The sequence below is a fragment of the Leptonychotes weddellii genome, chromosome X (genome assembly GCF_054177405.1).
Source record: "Leptonychotes weddellii isolate Sample4059 chromosome X, ASM5417740v2, whole genome shotgun sequence".
NCBI classification, from domain to species: Eukaryota; Metazoa; Chordata; class Mammalia; order Carnivora; family Phocidae; genus Leptonychotes; species Leptonychotes weddellii.
Window position 1 is genome coordinate 47,121,857 of NC_138385.1, and position 15,422 is coordinate 47,137,278.

General features: G+C 35.2%; 1 protein-coding gene across 3 annotated transcripts in view; it reads left to right on the top strand.

The window, feature by feature from the left end:
• Window positions 1-15,422, top strand: part of CHM (CHM Rab escort protein) — a 191,340-nt gene that overhangs the window by 74,791 nt on the left and 101,127 nt on the right. For all 3 annotated transcript variants that reach the window (XR_014141263.1, XM_081808560.1, XM_081808561.1), the window contains exons 5-8: window positions 17-404; window positions 5,980-6,096; window positions 6,602-6,722; window positions 8,202-8,427. Coding sequence is in view for 2 of the 3 variants with exons in the window: in XM_081808560.1 (XP_081664686.1) it covers window positions 17-404; window positions 5,980-6,096; window positions 6,602-6,722; window positions 8,202-8,427 (852 nt within the window). In the remaining variant the exon portion in view is untranslated. The remainder of the gene's footprint in view (window positions 1-16; window positions 405-5,979; window positions 6,097-6,601; window positions 6,723-8,201; window positions 8,428-15,422) is intronic.

Sequence of the window (15,422 nt, forward strand, 5' to 3'; positions counted from 1 at the left end):
TATGATTTCTCATTAGTCAGGATTTACATGAAGATGTTGAAGAAGCTGGTGCACTGCAGAAAAATCATGCTTCTGTGATATCTGGAAGCCCCACAGAAACTGCACATTCTGCCTATCTGCCTTCGGAAGATGAGTCATTATGCACTGGGAGCTGTGAAATGCCCACAGAACAAACTCCAAGCAGTGATCTAGAGACTGCCCTAGAAATAAACGATGTGGGAGTAACAGGGGAAAAAGAAAAACATTATGACGATAAAACTTGTGTGAAGTCAGCTTCAGAAGAAGAAACAAGTGAAAATGTGCCTACAGCAGAAGACACTGCATTGCCACCAAAGAAAAATAGGATTACTTACTCACAAATTATTAAAGAAGGCAGGAGATTTAATATTGATTTGGTATCAAAAGTAAGTACTAATTTTCTTCATCTTATCATTAGAATAATACTAATTTTTAATTGAAAATAGCATCTGGGACCATAAACCCAATTATCATAATTTTATTTTTTGAAGTGTGGAACATTTGTTTTATAAAGAGATAGTAGCCAGAAAGTTATACTTCAGTTAAAATATTCTTTAAATATAGGTTTAAAAATGCATTAAAAATGCTCAGTACTGTAGCACAAGAATACTTTTGTACTGGAGCAGAGTCCACTCTAATATTCTCCTACTGCATGGACACCAAGAATTCTATCAAGAGAAAAATTCTAATGAGCCTAATTATAAATTTATATTATATTTATAGTTAATTAAATGAACTTTTTTTTTTAGCCCTTCTATAACTATTTTAACATCTGTATGGGGGCGCCTAGATGGCTCAGTCCTTAAACGTCTGCCTTCGATCTCAGGGTCCCGGGATCGAGCCCCGCATCAGGCTCCCTGCTCTGCAAGAAGCCTGTTTCTCCCTCTCTCACTCCCCTTGCTTGTGTTCCCTCTCTCACTATGTCTCTCTCTGTCAAATAAATAAATAAAATCTTTAAAAAAAAATCTGTATGATGATGAACATTCTGAATAAACCAGTGCATTTTTGAAAATCACCTGTTCAGGTATGAGGGCTTTAGAGGATAATTTAATGGTTGGTGGGGGAGGGAGACTGGAAACAATGCTATTCTTTGGTTATATTTCAGTCCCTAACTCTGACGTTAGGTCAGTATAACTTCAGAGGAAGTCCCTGAGTCTTTGGAGAGTACAATGTTGTATTGGGTTTATAGGAAGCAAGGTTAATGTAGTGCAAAAAGAACAGAAAACCAGTAAGGATGGTCTTAAAAGGTTAGATATAGGGTGCGCCTGGATAGCTCAGTCAGTTAAATGTATGCCTTCAGCTCAGGTCTTGATCCCAGGGCCAATGGATAGAGCCCCACATCCGGCTCCCTGCTCAGTGGGGAATCTGCTTCTCCCTCTGCCCCTCCCCCCCCAGCTCTTGTGCATGCTCTCTCTCTTTCTCTCTCTCTCTCAAGTAAATAAATACAAATCTTAAAAAAAAAAAGATACAGGGCTGGGAGAAAGTAGAAAAAAACAGACTAAATCCCATAAATTGAGGGCAAACAATAAGAAATTAAAAAGAAGTAGGAGAGTGTAGTAAATAATATTAGACTTGCCTCAAAACTAAGCTTTTCAATTTAATGTGCTCTCTTGAAGTTCCAAGTTACAGAGTAAAGAGAGACTAATTGCATATTCCTCACATTTTGCTGATACAATCCCATATATTCACACTGCTGCTCTCTTTGAACCTGATGCCTAAAAATATGAGTATACTTTTTAGTAAAAAAACCCTTTGTTTCTTTCCATCACATAGCTTTCTGTGTCTGATTCTTTCCTGCTTTTGAGTTGACTGCTACTTTGGTCCTACTTCATATTTCTGTGCCATCTATTCCACCTTTACCTACTGTGACCCTGCCGTGCTTTGAAATCTAGCATTTTTTCCATGTTACCTTGGCTATTGATTTCTGGGTGGAAGTTTAATCATAGTTTATTAATGGTCTTCCTCTTCTCATGAACAGAAAATAAGTTTTACAAAACCAAAAAATAAAATAAAACTGAAGTAGTCAAGTTACAAATGGGCTTTGTTCTGAAATTTTCATTTTTAGTTAGTTACTTGGAATATGGAATGCCTAATTTAAATGATGATATAAATGTTGGTTAAGAATCAGGACTAGTGCGGCACCTGGGTGGCTCAGTCGGTTAAGCGTCTGCCTTTGGCTCAGGTCATGATTCCAGGGTCCTGGGATCCAACCCCGCATCGGGCTCCTTGCTCTGCAGGGAGCCCGCTTCTCCCCCCTCCTCCCCGCTTGTACTCCTCTCTCACTGTCTCTTCTTCTCTCTCTCTCTCAAATTAAAAAAAAGAATCAACAGTAGTTTATAATAGTTTCTAACCCTTATGGTAGCTGAAATACAGTATAAATATTGCAAAGGAAAATGGTAGAAGATGGTGGTGTATCAATTTTTGGAATTAGTGTAGAAAATTATTCACTTGTATGAAAGAACGAATGCTAATTGTAGTGGAGGGGGAGATAGTTTAATTAGATGCTAAGATGTTTGAGGAGACTTTTAAGATTTCTGGGTATTTTCATGAGTTTCAGTGGATCACAATAGTTTGTCTTTTAGTGTAAATTAAAAACAGATGTGTCTAGAGAGGTCAAGGCAGTTTACTTTGTCCTGCATAGTAGTTTTCATGGTTTTATATATTTAAAAATAATAATAAATTCATCCTACAAAAGCAGCAGTAGCTAAAGAATGCAGAACCATTGCAATATAAGAGGTTTATTATCATTTTTTAATGTTAGTCATTTAGTGAATATTTACTGAGTACCTATGGTGTAGAAAGCCGTACATTCCATGATATTGGGGCAATCAGTTACTCCTTGGAAATTCTGTCTGTTCTAGTTTCAGTTATTGCATCTAAATTTAGGATGATTGCCAAATATCTATTTCAAGCCCTACCTCTTTCCTAAAGTCCAGTTTGATGTCTCCAAACTACTTGACATTTCTTTCTTTTTTTTTTTTTTTTAAAGATTTTTATTGATTTATTTGACAGCGAGAGGGAACACATGCAGGGGGAGTAGAAGAGGGAGAAGCAGGCTTCCCGCAGAGCAGGGAGCCTGATGCGAGGCTCGATCCCAGGACCCTGGGATCATGACCTGAGCCGAAGGCAGACACTTAACGACTGAGCCACCCAGGCGCCCCTACATTTCTACATGCATTCCATCTCAAAGTCATCATGGTAAAACTGACATACACATTACTGTGGTGCTTTACCCACATAAATATAGCCTTTTAAAAAGTAGTCTTATACTACTCAGGGTAGGTTAAATAAAATACTTAACATTTTTATGTAGTATATATATTATTATTATAGTATAATATTATACTGCTTAGAGTAATAGAGAAAATCAAAGTTGAAGGTCTTAAACAATTAAAACTCTTTTCTAAGAAAGTCCATACCCTTAATAATTATGGAACCAACATGGCCAAGTGAAGCAAAAATGATTAATTAATTATTAGATCAATTATTAAATTGTCAATATTTTTTTTTTAAAGATTTTATTTATTTATTTGACAGAGAGAGACACAGCGAGAGAGGGAACACAAGCAGGGGGAGTGGGAGAGAGAGAAGCAGGCTTCCCACGGAGCAGGGAGCCCAATGTGGGGCTCGATCCCAGGACCCTGAGATCACGATCCGAGCCGAAGGCAGACGCTTAATGACTGAGCCACCCAGGCACCCCTAATTGTCAATATTTTAATGAAATTGAAGTATTCTTTTTATTTTTATTGAAGTATAATTAACATACAATATTATATTAGTTTCAGTTGTACAACATATTGATTGGACAGTTCTATACATTTACTAATTGCTCACCACTATTACTCACCATCTGTCACCAGACAACATTGGTATAATATTATTGACTATATTCCCTGTGCTGTACTTCTCATCTCCATGACTTACTTATTTTATAACTGTAAGTTTGTACCTCTTAATTCCCTTTATCTATTTCATTCACCCAACCACAGCCACCCATCTCCTCTCTGGCAACTACCCAGTTTGTTCTCTGTAGTTAAGAGTCTGGTTTTTTGTTTCTTTGTTCATTTGTTTTGTTTTTTAGATTCCACATATAAGTGAAATCATATGGTATTTGTCTTTCTCTGACTTATTTCACTTAGTATACTGCCCTCTAGGTCCATCCATGTTGTTGCAAATGGCAAGATTTCATTCTTTTTTATCACCAAGTAATTCCATTGTGTATATATATATATACACAACTTTATCCATTTTTCTATTGAAGGATACTTGGTATTCTTTAGCCTCTCATCACTGAAATTTCTGTTACATCACTTAGAGAGTGGTGAAAAAGAGGCTTAGGTTTAAATACTTTACTTGTTATTACTAAGCTTCAGACAAAAGTTTAGTGTAGTTTTAACTGAAATGTGTTCTCAGTGTTATCTTAATGCATTATTTTAAGCTGGCATTAAATCTTAAGCTTTACTAAGATCTTATTAAGTGAAAATACATCTTATGTTTGTATTAATATTTGTGAAATTATTATGACTACTGAGGAATCATTGAATTTCAAGTATTTGTTGAAACAAATTAGGTATTTGAAGTACCTATTTTTTATTATAATTACAGAATACTTGGCAATATATTCTTTTTTTTTTTTTTTTTTTTACGATTTTATTTATTTATTCATGAGAGACAGAGAGAGAGAGAGAGGCAGAGGGAGAAGCAGGCTCCCAAGGAGCAGGGAGCCCGATGCGGGACTCGATCCCAGGACCCTGAGATCATGACCTGAGCCGAAGGCAGACACTTAACCATCTGAGCCACCCAGGCGCCCCATGGCAATATATTCTTAAAACAGGGGCTATATCAGTTGTGTAGGGTATTAGGCTGAAGATAATGAAATAACATGCTATATTTAGTCAGGGTAATTGGATTAGTTTCAGAAAAAGAAGCAGTGCCAGCTTTGTTCTGTACAATGCTGGACTTTATAAAAATTCACCTAACTGATACTGATTTTCAAAGTCTTTACTGACCTCTTGGATACTCAGACTAACCAGTTTGGATTGATTTTTGAAATTCCCTTTTTCTTTGTAGTAAAGCTAATTGTTTTCTTTCCCTCCCCTATTACAGATGTAACATTTACATTTTTAATATTTATTTATAGACACTTAAAGGTGTATCTGTATAGGACATAGCCAAATCTGTTGCATTTAACCATATAGTTAAATTTAGAACATGCTAGATAATACTGTTGAAGTTGTTTTTGTCTCTGATATTGGTTATGAGTGATGTGAATGATTAAATCAATTCCTCACATGCATGCTGGCGATACCCATCATCCTCACTTCTTGAAAAAGACATATCATTTAAATCTAGCCTGCTAGGATTATAGAGGGACCTTAAAATTCAACTCTTGTGGTGGAAATGTATAACCAATCTTTTTCTTTTTTGTTTGGTGAGGAAGTCCAGCGAGCTGGTGTCTTCTTAATGACCACCTGTCGTTTTATAAGGCTACAGTCTCTTATTCAGAACCCTTGGGCCTGGTGTGTTCTGTTATTTAGATTTAAAAAATTATTTTAGAAAGTAATACAGTACATATGCTGATATGCTATAGATGTAACAACAGTCTTAGCAGAGTCTGAGGAGGCACTCTGTAATTAAACCTATTAATATTTCTGCAGTCAAATGTATGAATATTCACAGTAAGTGGGGCAAAGACAGAAGAGCCTTATATCAGTTTGGGTCATTTTGTTGCCTAACTAATTATGGAAAAACTTGATTCCAGAGTTTTTTGGGTTTTGAATTTCAGATAATCAATTGTAAACCTGTCGTAAAGTGTGTTATGTGTGACAGTATTAATAGGTATAATGCTTTTTACAAATATTTAAAAATGTAGTGGAATTATATATATCTTTATTTAGCATTTATCAGTTTTTCCACAATTTTACCTTTTATTTCATCCTGTAAAATATTCTCTTTGTACAGCTGCTGTATTCTCGAGGATTGCTAATTGATCTTTTAATCAAATCTAATGTAAGTCGATATGCAGAGTTCAAAAATATTACCAGGATTCTTGCATTTCGAGAAGGAAGAGTGGAACAGGTACTTTGCTACTGAAGTATTGTAACTGGGTATGAGCTTAAGTTATTATGATATATTTTAGAAGGATAAGCAAATAGGATTGTTATTTTCCTGGCAAAGCAGCAAATTCCAATCCTGCATGGTAAAAGTAAATAGTAAGAGATTACTCAGTTAAAATTTCTAGTGTTAATTTTTTCATGAGTTATTCTGCAGCCTGATGTTGGTGTTGAGAAAAGGTTAATATCAGGCAGTATTGCTAGATTTGAGCTGTCATTTGTACCCAGTTAGGGGTGACGTGCCATTGGCCTTTTAATGGCATAAGGAGCAACTTGGCAGAATTAAGTAAGAGAGCTCACAAGTTAATTAGCTCTGAAGCCAACAGAGATGCCATTAGAACTGATGGAAGGTAACATGAATGGCTAGCATGGAAATAATGATCTTGTTATAGTTAAAAGGAAAAGAAACGTAATTTGGAATACTTGTATCACTAGGAAGCAGTTTCTTAACTTAAAATCATGTTTTTCAGGTTCCTTGTTCTAGAGCAGATGTCTTTAATAGCAAACAACTTACTATGGTAGAAAAGCGAATGCTAATGAAGTTTCTTACATTTTGTATGGAGTATGAAAAACATCCTGATGAATATAAAGGTATTGTTTTCTATTAAATTGTGTTCTCTAGTTATTTGAGCTTTCTTATTTTAATATGCTTGCTCTGATGTAGTAAGCCACTCATTTCTCTGTTAAAGTACATTCTTACTCTGCACTATCCAATAGGTTAGCCATGAATAACATGTAGCTATTTAAATTAACATTAATTAAAATTAAATTTAAAATTCAGTTCCTCAGTTGGACTAGCCATATTTGAAGTGCTCAGTAGCCACGTGTGGTTATTAGCTACTATGGCTACAGTACATCTATAGAATGTTTTCATCATTGTGGAAGTGCTATGCTGGGTGTTAGTTTTTATTCTTGTTAAGTAAATACTGCTGTCAACTAGTTCTTCATAGACGATACATTCTTTTCATTGTTCCATTAATTTTTTTCAGCAGTTAAAAAAATCTGTATATTTTTTTCATTTTCCCAGGATTATTTTGCTTGGTATATTGAATTATTCATTTTGACTGATTAAGAAAAAGAGGCTAGATGGTATGGGGAGTGTATTAGAGGACATAGTTTCTAGTCTTGGCTTTGACCCAAATCATACAGTTACTTCAGAGTTTGTTGAAAATTGAACATCTCCGTTTAGTATCAGAGCTTTATACTTTTTAAGTGCTTTGGGCTGGAAACATTATCCAAAATAGGAATATTCTATTGATGTTTCATTTATAAGGTTACAATGAGAAATATAGCAGTATTTTTTTTTTTTTTTACTTGATGGAATATTAAAAGTCAGGCTCTTGCTCTTAAAGCTTCATGTCCATTAGATACTGCCAAATCGTTCTTCACAGTGGTGTAAACTTATGTTCTCTCAGTAAATTTTTACAATTTTTATGTTTTTTTCTTTCATCATGGAGTTGTATTTCCTACCACTAACAGTCCAGTTACATTTTTTTCTGTTCTTTAAATGAGTAGTTTTTAGGGGTCCCTTGTTTTGAGGTGTGATATAAGGCAGTAAGACTGATTCCATTAGCCACACAGAAATTAACTTCCTTACTTTTTAGTCATAGTTTATTGTTCTTAGTTTTAGTAAGAAATACACATTTCAAAAAAATTAAGTATCATTGTTTTCACCAAAAAATTGCCATTTGTCATATTTAATATTTCAAAGTATAATTATTGACATTATTCTGCAGTTTTAATGATAATAAAGTTAATTATTGCCAATTATGGAAACCTGTTGTGATGGTTAATGAATTATTTAATATTTTTCTAGTTTTTTAAGTCTGTAAACTACTAAAGATTCATCATTTAAAGCTTAAAAATTGTGCCATTAATTCAGTTAAGATAGTGAGATTGTTTCTAGTTTCTTTTTTTCCCCTAAAGTCTGTGGTTTCTGTCTAAAATGTAATATTTGCCACCTGGGTCTTTTGCCAAGTGTTTTGAACAGGCTTGATTTCTTTTGTGCAGTGTTTTTTAAATTGGAAGTTTGGTTCTGATTTTAACTGATAAATTTTTATCTTTACATAGCCTATGAGGAGATTACATTTTCTGAGTATTTAAAAACTCAAAAATTAACCCCCAACCTCCGGTACTTTGTCCTGCATTCAATTGCAATGACATCAGAGACAGCCTGCAATACCATAGATGGTCTCAAAGCTACCAAAAACTTTCTTCGCTGTCTTGGGCGGTATGGCAACACTCCATTTTTGTTTCCTTTATATGGCCAAGGAGAACTTCCTCAGTGTTTCTGCAGGTAAGACTGGCATTGGTTCTCTTGTTTCTTCTTAAGGTAATAAATAACAGATGAAAATTAAAAAGACAAAAATGAGATTTATTCAAGATTTAGTATATGCAAGCATAGTCTGTTGTTCTGCTCTTTTATAAATCTATGTATTTGCCTACCTACCTGTCTGATATTCAGTTTGGCCTGTGTTTGAACTTCATAAAATAGAACCCCACTGTAAATTCCTTATTTCACTCAATATTAGTTTCAAAACACCATCCTTGTTTTGCATAATTATACTTTCATTGCTATGTAGTATTCCATTGTGAATATACCACAATTTATTTTTCCATTTTTCTTTTGGTAGACACAAGATGTTTCCAGGGGTTTCTTTTTGTTGGTTTGTTTTTGTTTTTTTGTTTTGTTTTTTGCTGTTATTAACATCCTTGTGTATGTTTCAGGATATGTATGTTCAAGAATTCCTCTAGGATACATATCTAGGAGTGGAATTTCCAAGTCATGGGGTATATGAATGTTCATATAAGATGGTACCCAAATTTTTCTCCAGAACACTGTACCAGTTTACATCCCACAGCAGTATATAAGAATTTCCATAGGTCTACATCTTTGCCAACTTTTGTTATTAGGTTTTTAAGTTTTTGTCAATCTGACTCACATAAAATAGCCTCACATTATACTTTTATTTTGCATTTCATAGACTACTTATGAGGTGGAGCATCTTCTCAATGGTTATTGGATATTCATGTTTTCTCTTTCGTGAAATGCATGTTCCTGTGTTTTTCCATTTGTCCCTTGTGTTATTGTATTTTCCTTATTGATTTGTAGGAGTTTTTGTTCTGAATACTAATCTTTTCTTAGTTGTATGTGTTGCTTTATGGTATTCATGATGCATGATGCATTAAGATTAGTCAAACATAACAATCTTTTTTTTTTTTATACTTAGCACTTTTAGGGTAGTGGAGCATGGTAGTTAAAAACCTGGACTATGGAGACAGACTACCAAGATTTAAGTCCTGGCTTCTCCATTCGTTGGCCATGTAACCTTGAGCAAGTTTTACAGTCTATAAGAATCAACTTTTTGGCTTTTTGATTCTTTCTATTATAGCTTTGTGTTCCTAGTTCATTAATTTCCATTCTTTATTATCTCCTTTATTTTGATTTCTTTGGGTTTTGTTCAGCTCATCCCTCCCCTTTTCTGTCCCTGCCAATTCTTAGGAGGAAACCCAATGTTAAATATGTATCTTTTTTATTTTCTAATATAAGCATTTAAGATGATAAAGTGTCAACTCCTCTTTTGACCCTTCACAGTTATTATGTATTATTTTCATTATCTTTTAGTCTTAAATATCTTAATTTCCATTATGATTTCTACATTGACCCATGGATTGTTGAGGGGTTTTATTTTATTTATTTATTTTTTTAAAGATTTATTTATTTGACAGAGTGCACCAGCAGGGGGGGTGGGAGAGGGAGAAGCAGAATCCCCACTGAGCAGGGAGCCTGATGCGGGGCTCGATCCTGGGAGTCCGGGATCATGAACTGAGCTAAAGGCAGGCGTGTAACCCACTGAGCCACCCAGGCGCCCCATTATGAGAGGTTTTAAAATAGCTGATTTGGTTGATTCTTTTGCTCTTACCATCTAATTTCATTGTAGAAAATTAATTTACGTCTGGAAAATGTTTTTTTTTTTAATTTAAATTCAATTAACCAACATAGTGTACATCATTAGTTTTTGATATAATGTTCAGTGATTCATTAGTTGTGTATAACACCCAGTGCTCATCACATCACGTGCCCTCCTTTAATGCCCATCACTCGGTTACCCCATCCCCCCACCCTCCTCCTTATCCACAACCCTCAGTTTGTTTCCCAGAGTCAAGAGTCTCTCATGGTTTGTCTCCCTCTCAGATTTCTTCCCATTCAGTTTTTCCTCCCTTCCCCTATTGTCCTCTGCCCTATTTCTTATATTCCACATATGAGTGAAACCATATGATAATTGTCTTTATCTTATTGACGTATTTCACTTAACATAATACCCTCCAGTTCCATCCATGTCGATGTAAATGGTAAGTATTCATCCTTTCTTATGGCTGAGTAATATTCCATTGTATATACGAACTGCATCTTTATCCATTCATCTATTGAAGGGCATCTTGGCTCCTTCCACAGTTTGGCTATTGTGGACATTGCTGCTATGGAAAACATGTTTTTTGTTTTTTTTTTAAAGATTTTATTTATTTATTTGAGAGAGAGAATGAGAGACAGAGAGCATGAGAGAGAGGAGGGTCAGAGGGAGAAGCAGACTCCCTGCCGAGCAGGGAGCCCGATGCGGGGCTCAATCCTGGGACTCCAGGATCATGACCTGAGCCGAAGGCAGTCACTTAACCAACTGAGCCACCCAGGCACCCGGAAAACATTTTTTTATGGTATTTAATACTTCGAGCTTTATGTTATGACTTAGTATGTCATCGATTTTTGTAATTTTTCCATTTATGCTCAAGAAGAATGTGTTTAGTTCTTGGGCACAGGGTTCTCCAATTATTGGTCTTGGAGTCTAATAAGGCAGGCTTTGAGTTGTAATTTGCAAATTCTTTTTGTAATTTGCAAATTTTATTGAGTTTTTTCCTTTGATCTACCATTAATAAAGTATTTTAAAATCTCCCATTATGATGTTTGATTTCTCAATTTCTCCCTATAATTCTGTCAGTTTTTACCTTATATTTATTTTGAGGCAATTTGTTAAGATCATTTAAATTTATAACTGTTTAATCTTCCTGATGAATGTAATATTTTACATTATTTGCTGACTTTCTCCATCCCTAATAATGCATTTTTTTTCCTTACAGTCTACTTTGTCTGATATTATAATAGCTACTACAACTTATTAGTATTTGCCTGTTTTATCTTTCTCCATCTCTGAGTCTTCTGAGTCTGTATTTGGGGCTCTAAATAGCAAATTAATGCATATTTTTAATCCGATTTGACAATCTCTGTCTTTTACCAAGCAGGATGAATCTTGTTAATAGGAGTCTGTTCCTTCCTTTTGAAGTATCTAATTTTAAAAGTTCCTCTGGTTTACATCTGTTGGCAGTAAATGCCTAGTTTGTATATGAACATAACTTTTTTTTGCCTTTTTGTTTTGAGGGAAGATTTGTGAGGAAAACATTTCTAGGTTGGCAGTTCTTTTTCTCAGTACTTTAAAATTTTATTCCACTGTCATTTGGATTCCTTCTTTTGCTGTTGAAAAATTGATGTCAGCCTAATTGTCATTTCTTTATAAATCATATTTCTTTTCTCTCAGGTTGTTTTTAAGATAGTTCGTTTTTGGTGTTCTGTATTTTCACTACAGTGAATTTAGGTGTTTCTTTATCTAGCTTGGTATCGGTTAAACCATGTGTAATTAATAATATTAAACCATTTTGACCTACAATTCCATATGGTTCAAACAACTTCAGTGTATTTCCTCTGTCTGTGAATTGTCATTTATCATTTTGGAAAATTGTCAGCCAGTATCTTTGCAAATACTGGCTTTCCTCCATTGTCTCTCTCCTTACTTTTTTGGAACCCTAACTAGAAATGTTTTAGAATTTTGCATTCTCTCATCCCTATTACTTAATCTCTTTTTCATACTTTCTATCTCCTTGTCATTCTGGCTATATTCTGGGTACTTTATTAAGATCTCTTTTCCAGTTTATTAATTCTCTCTGTCTCTAATCTGTAGTTTAATCCTCTCATTTTTTTACTTCAATATTGTAATCTTTCATTTGTAGAAGCTGTGCTCCTCCTCTCCCTAAATCTTTCTTGTTGTTTGATATTTTCTTTTGCTTGTTCATTTTGTCCATATATCTTACATTCTGCCATGTATTGTTTCTGTTGATTCATGTTATTGGTTTAGTTTCTTGTGCCATGTTTATCTTTGAGAGTTTATATTTGATTGGTTTTAATCTTTGGAAATCTGGGGACCCAAATTAAGGATGCTTTCCTTCAGGGATTATTTGTGTTTGCTTCAGCCAGAAGGCACTAAGATTTGGGACCATTTCAGCTCCTTTCAGGGGATCCTTTCCTTTTTTTTTTTTAATTTAAATTCAATTAGCCAACATACAGTACATCATTAGTTTCAGATGTAGTGTTCAATAATTCATCAGTTGCATATAATAAGGGGATCCTTTCTTATTAAAGGAGGATCCTTTCTTATTAAAGGAACCCCAGGTACAGTTGCCACACTGATTAATATGAGCAACAAGACTTTTTTTTAACGTAAAAGTAAAACTGTATTAGAAATGCATCTCTTAGAATAAACAGATAGTTACTAAACTGGAGATGGGTGGGGGAATGGGTTAAATAAGTGATGGGGTTTAAGGCGTGCACTTGTGATGAGCACCAAGTATTTTATGGAAGTGTTGAATCACTATATTGTACACCTGAAATATAAAGTTACATTGTATATTAACTAACTGGAATTTAAATAAAAACTTAAAAAATGCATCTCGTAGTGACATGACTGTTTAAAAACATGGTTCATGTATCTTGGGAAGAGTATTACTTATGGCTAGAATGAAGACTTGCTTTTTTTTTAACTAAAATTTTATTGACTGATTGATTTGACAGAGAGAGAGAGTACAAGCAGGGGGAGCAACAGGGAGAGGGAGAAGCAGGCTCCCACTGAGCAGAGAGCCCGACATGGGGCTCGATCCCAGGACCCTGGGATCATGACCTGAGCCGAAGGCAGACGCTTAACCGAATGAGCCACCCAGGCGCCCCAAGACTTGCTTTTATTTAATTGCAGTGTTGTTTTTTTTTCCTTGAAGCTTTGAATTTAGCTCAAGGTTTGTTTGTACTGTGTGTGTGTATTTGGGCTTGGGGAGTTTCTTGTCGACATTTCTTTTATTTCTTTCAATCTCAGCAGTGCAATAAAAGTTATGCTTAATGTAAAAAGTCATTTTTTTTTGGTAGAAACAAGAGGTCCCTTCACAGTATCCAGTCCAATATACTGCTGGAAGTAGATATTCTCCCGTCCACATTTCTTAATCATGCAGAGGTGAGAATGTTATAAATTTGAAAGTAATTTAATTCTGAATATGATAGGTCTGTATATTTCCAGACAAGCTCTTCCTTCTCCAGTTACTTGTCAAAGTAGGCATGAATAGGGAATGTCATGTCCCGCAGGACCAGAGGTCCTCCTATCAATTTAAACTAAGAGGGAGGTTTTCTGGTTTTCTTAATCATTCTTTTCCTCTTCCTGTGGCATTGCCTGATGTAAAAGGAGCCACACTATTTTTTCTTGTGTTGCCACTTGCTACTCACTCCTACAGAGCTTTTAGGTAAGGAATAGGGACAGAATGAACACAGTGAACAGAAGCTCACTGGTTTTCCTTACCATTTTTTGAAAATGGAATTCTTAACCTCATTCCTGTTTTTCCACTAAATCCCTGTATTTCCTTTCCTAATTCAGATCATATTTACATCTAGTAAATACTGTTTGGTGTTTGTTTGTTTTTTTTTGTTTTTTTTTTAAAGATTTTATTTATTTATTTGACAGAGAGAGACACAGCGAGAGAGGGAACACAAGCAGGGGGAGTGGGAAAGAGAGAAGCAGGCTTCCCGCGGAGCAGGGAGCCTGATGCGGGGCTTGATCCCAGGACCGTGGGATCATGACCTGAGCCGAAGGCAGACACTTAACGACTGAGCCACCCAGGCGCCCCTGTTTGTTTGTTGTTTTTAAGGGAAAAAACACTGAAAAGTTTTGTTTGTCCTATACTGATATAAAATTTCAAAATGAGACCTTATATGTGTTGAATCCTAAAGAAGACATTTTTCCCAAAAAATGATTGTACCCTCTTTTTTTTAAGATTTATTTATTTTAGAGAGAGCACGAGAGTGGGAGTGCATGTGTGCTCACGTGCACATGAGCAGAGGGTGGAGCCAAGGGAGAAGGAGAGGGGGAAAGAAGCAGATTCCACCTTGAGCCCATAGCTGGGGCTTGATCTCACAGCCCTGAGATTATGACCTGAGCCAAAATCAAGAGTCGAAAGCTCAACCGACTGAGCCACCCCAGCACCTCTGTACTCTCTTTAAGGCTGAGTTTTTATCAGCCTTCTACATCTTTTTATCCTCTATAGAGTGTATTTCAGAATTTTGTGTATGATATAGATTTAATGTTTATTATAAAAATTATACCTCACTCTCTGCAATTTGAACTGATACTTTCAGGGAATTATATAATTAAATGTATATACATATAGGTAGTTGATTAAAAACAAAATAAACCAAAAACTTTCTCCATTTTTTTGAAGTAGTATATTAAACTTTTGGGTGGTTTTTTGGTAATTAAAGTAAATCTAAGGTCTCTGAGGTGTATAAAATATATACACACACACACATATATGTATGTGAATTATAATAAAAATGCATTAGCCTAGGGATATTAACTTTATATTTGATTCCCTGCATCACAGTTTATAATTTCATATAAATGTTGTTTTGTTTATATCCTAAAGTAGTAACACTACTACCATCTATACATCATAGCCTATACTTTTTATCACCAGTTTATCAGAATTAGGTGTCACCTGTTCTGTGATTTCTAACCACCATTCTATATTCTGTTTTATTATAAGCCTAAGCATTTCTCAGCCAGTTACAGTGGGTACTCATCAAGGCTACTGATATAAATGGCATGCATGCATATTTATGTGAGGATTCAAAGACACTTGTAAGTCATATCCTTGCATTCTAAATGAATTCTGCATAAACAGTATAACATTTTAACTACTAGAGATAACTTTCATTAATAAACACCCTTTGAGGGCGCCTGGGTGGCTCAGATGGTTAAGCGTCTGCCTTCGGCTCAGGTCATGATCTCAGGGTCCTGGGATCGAGTCCCGCATCGGGTTCCCTGCTCAGTGCAGAGCCTGCTTCTCCCTCTCCCTCTGCCACTCCCTCTGCTTGTGCTCTTCTGTCTATCTCTCTGTCAAATAAATAAATAAATAAAATCTTTAAAAAAA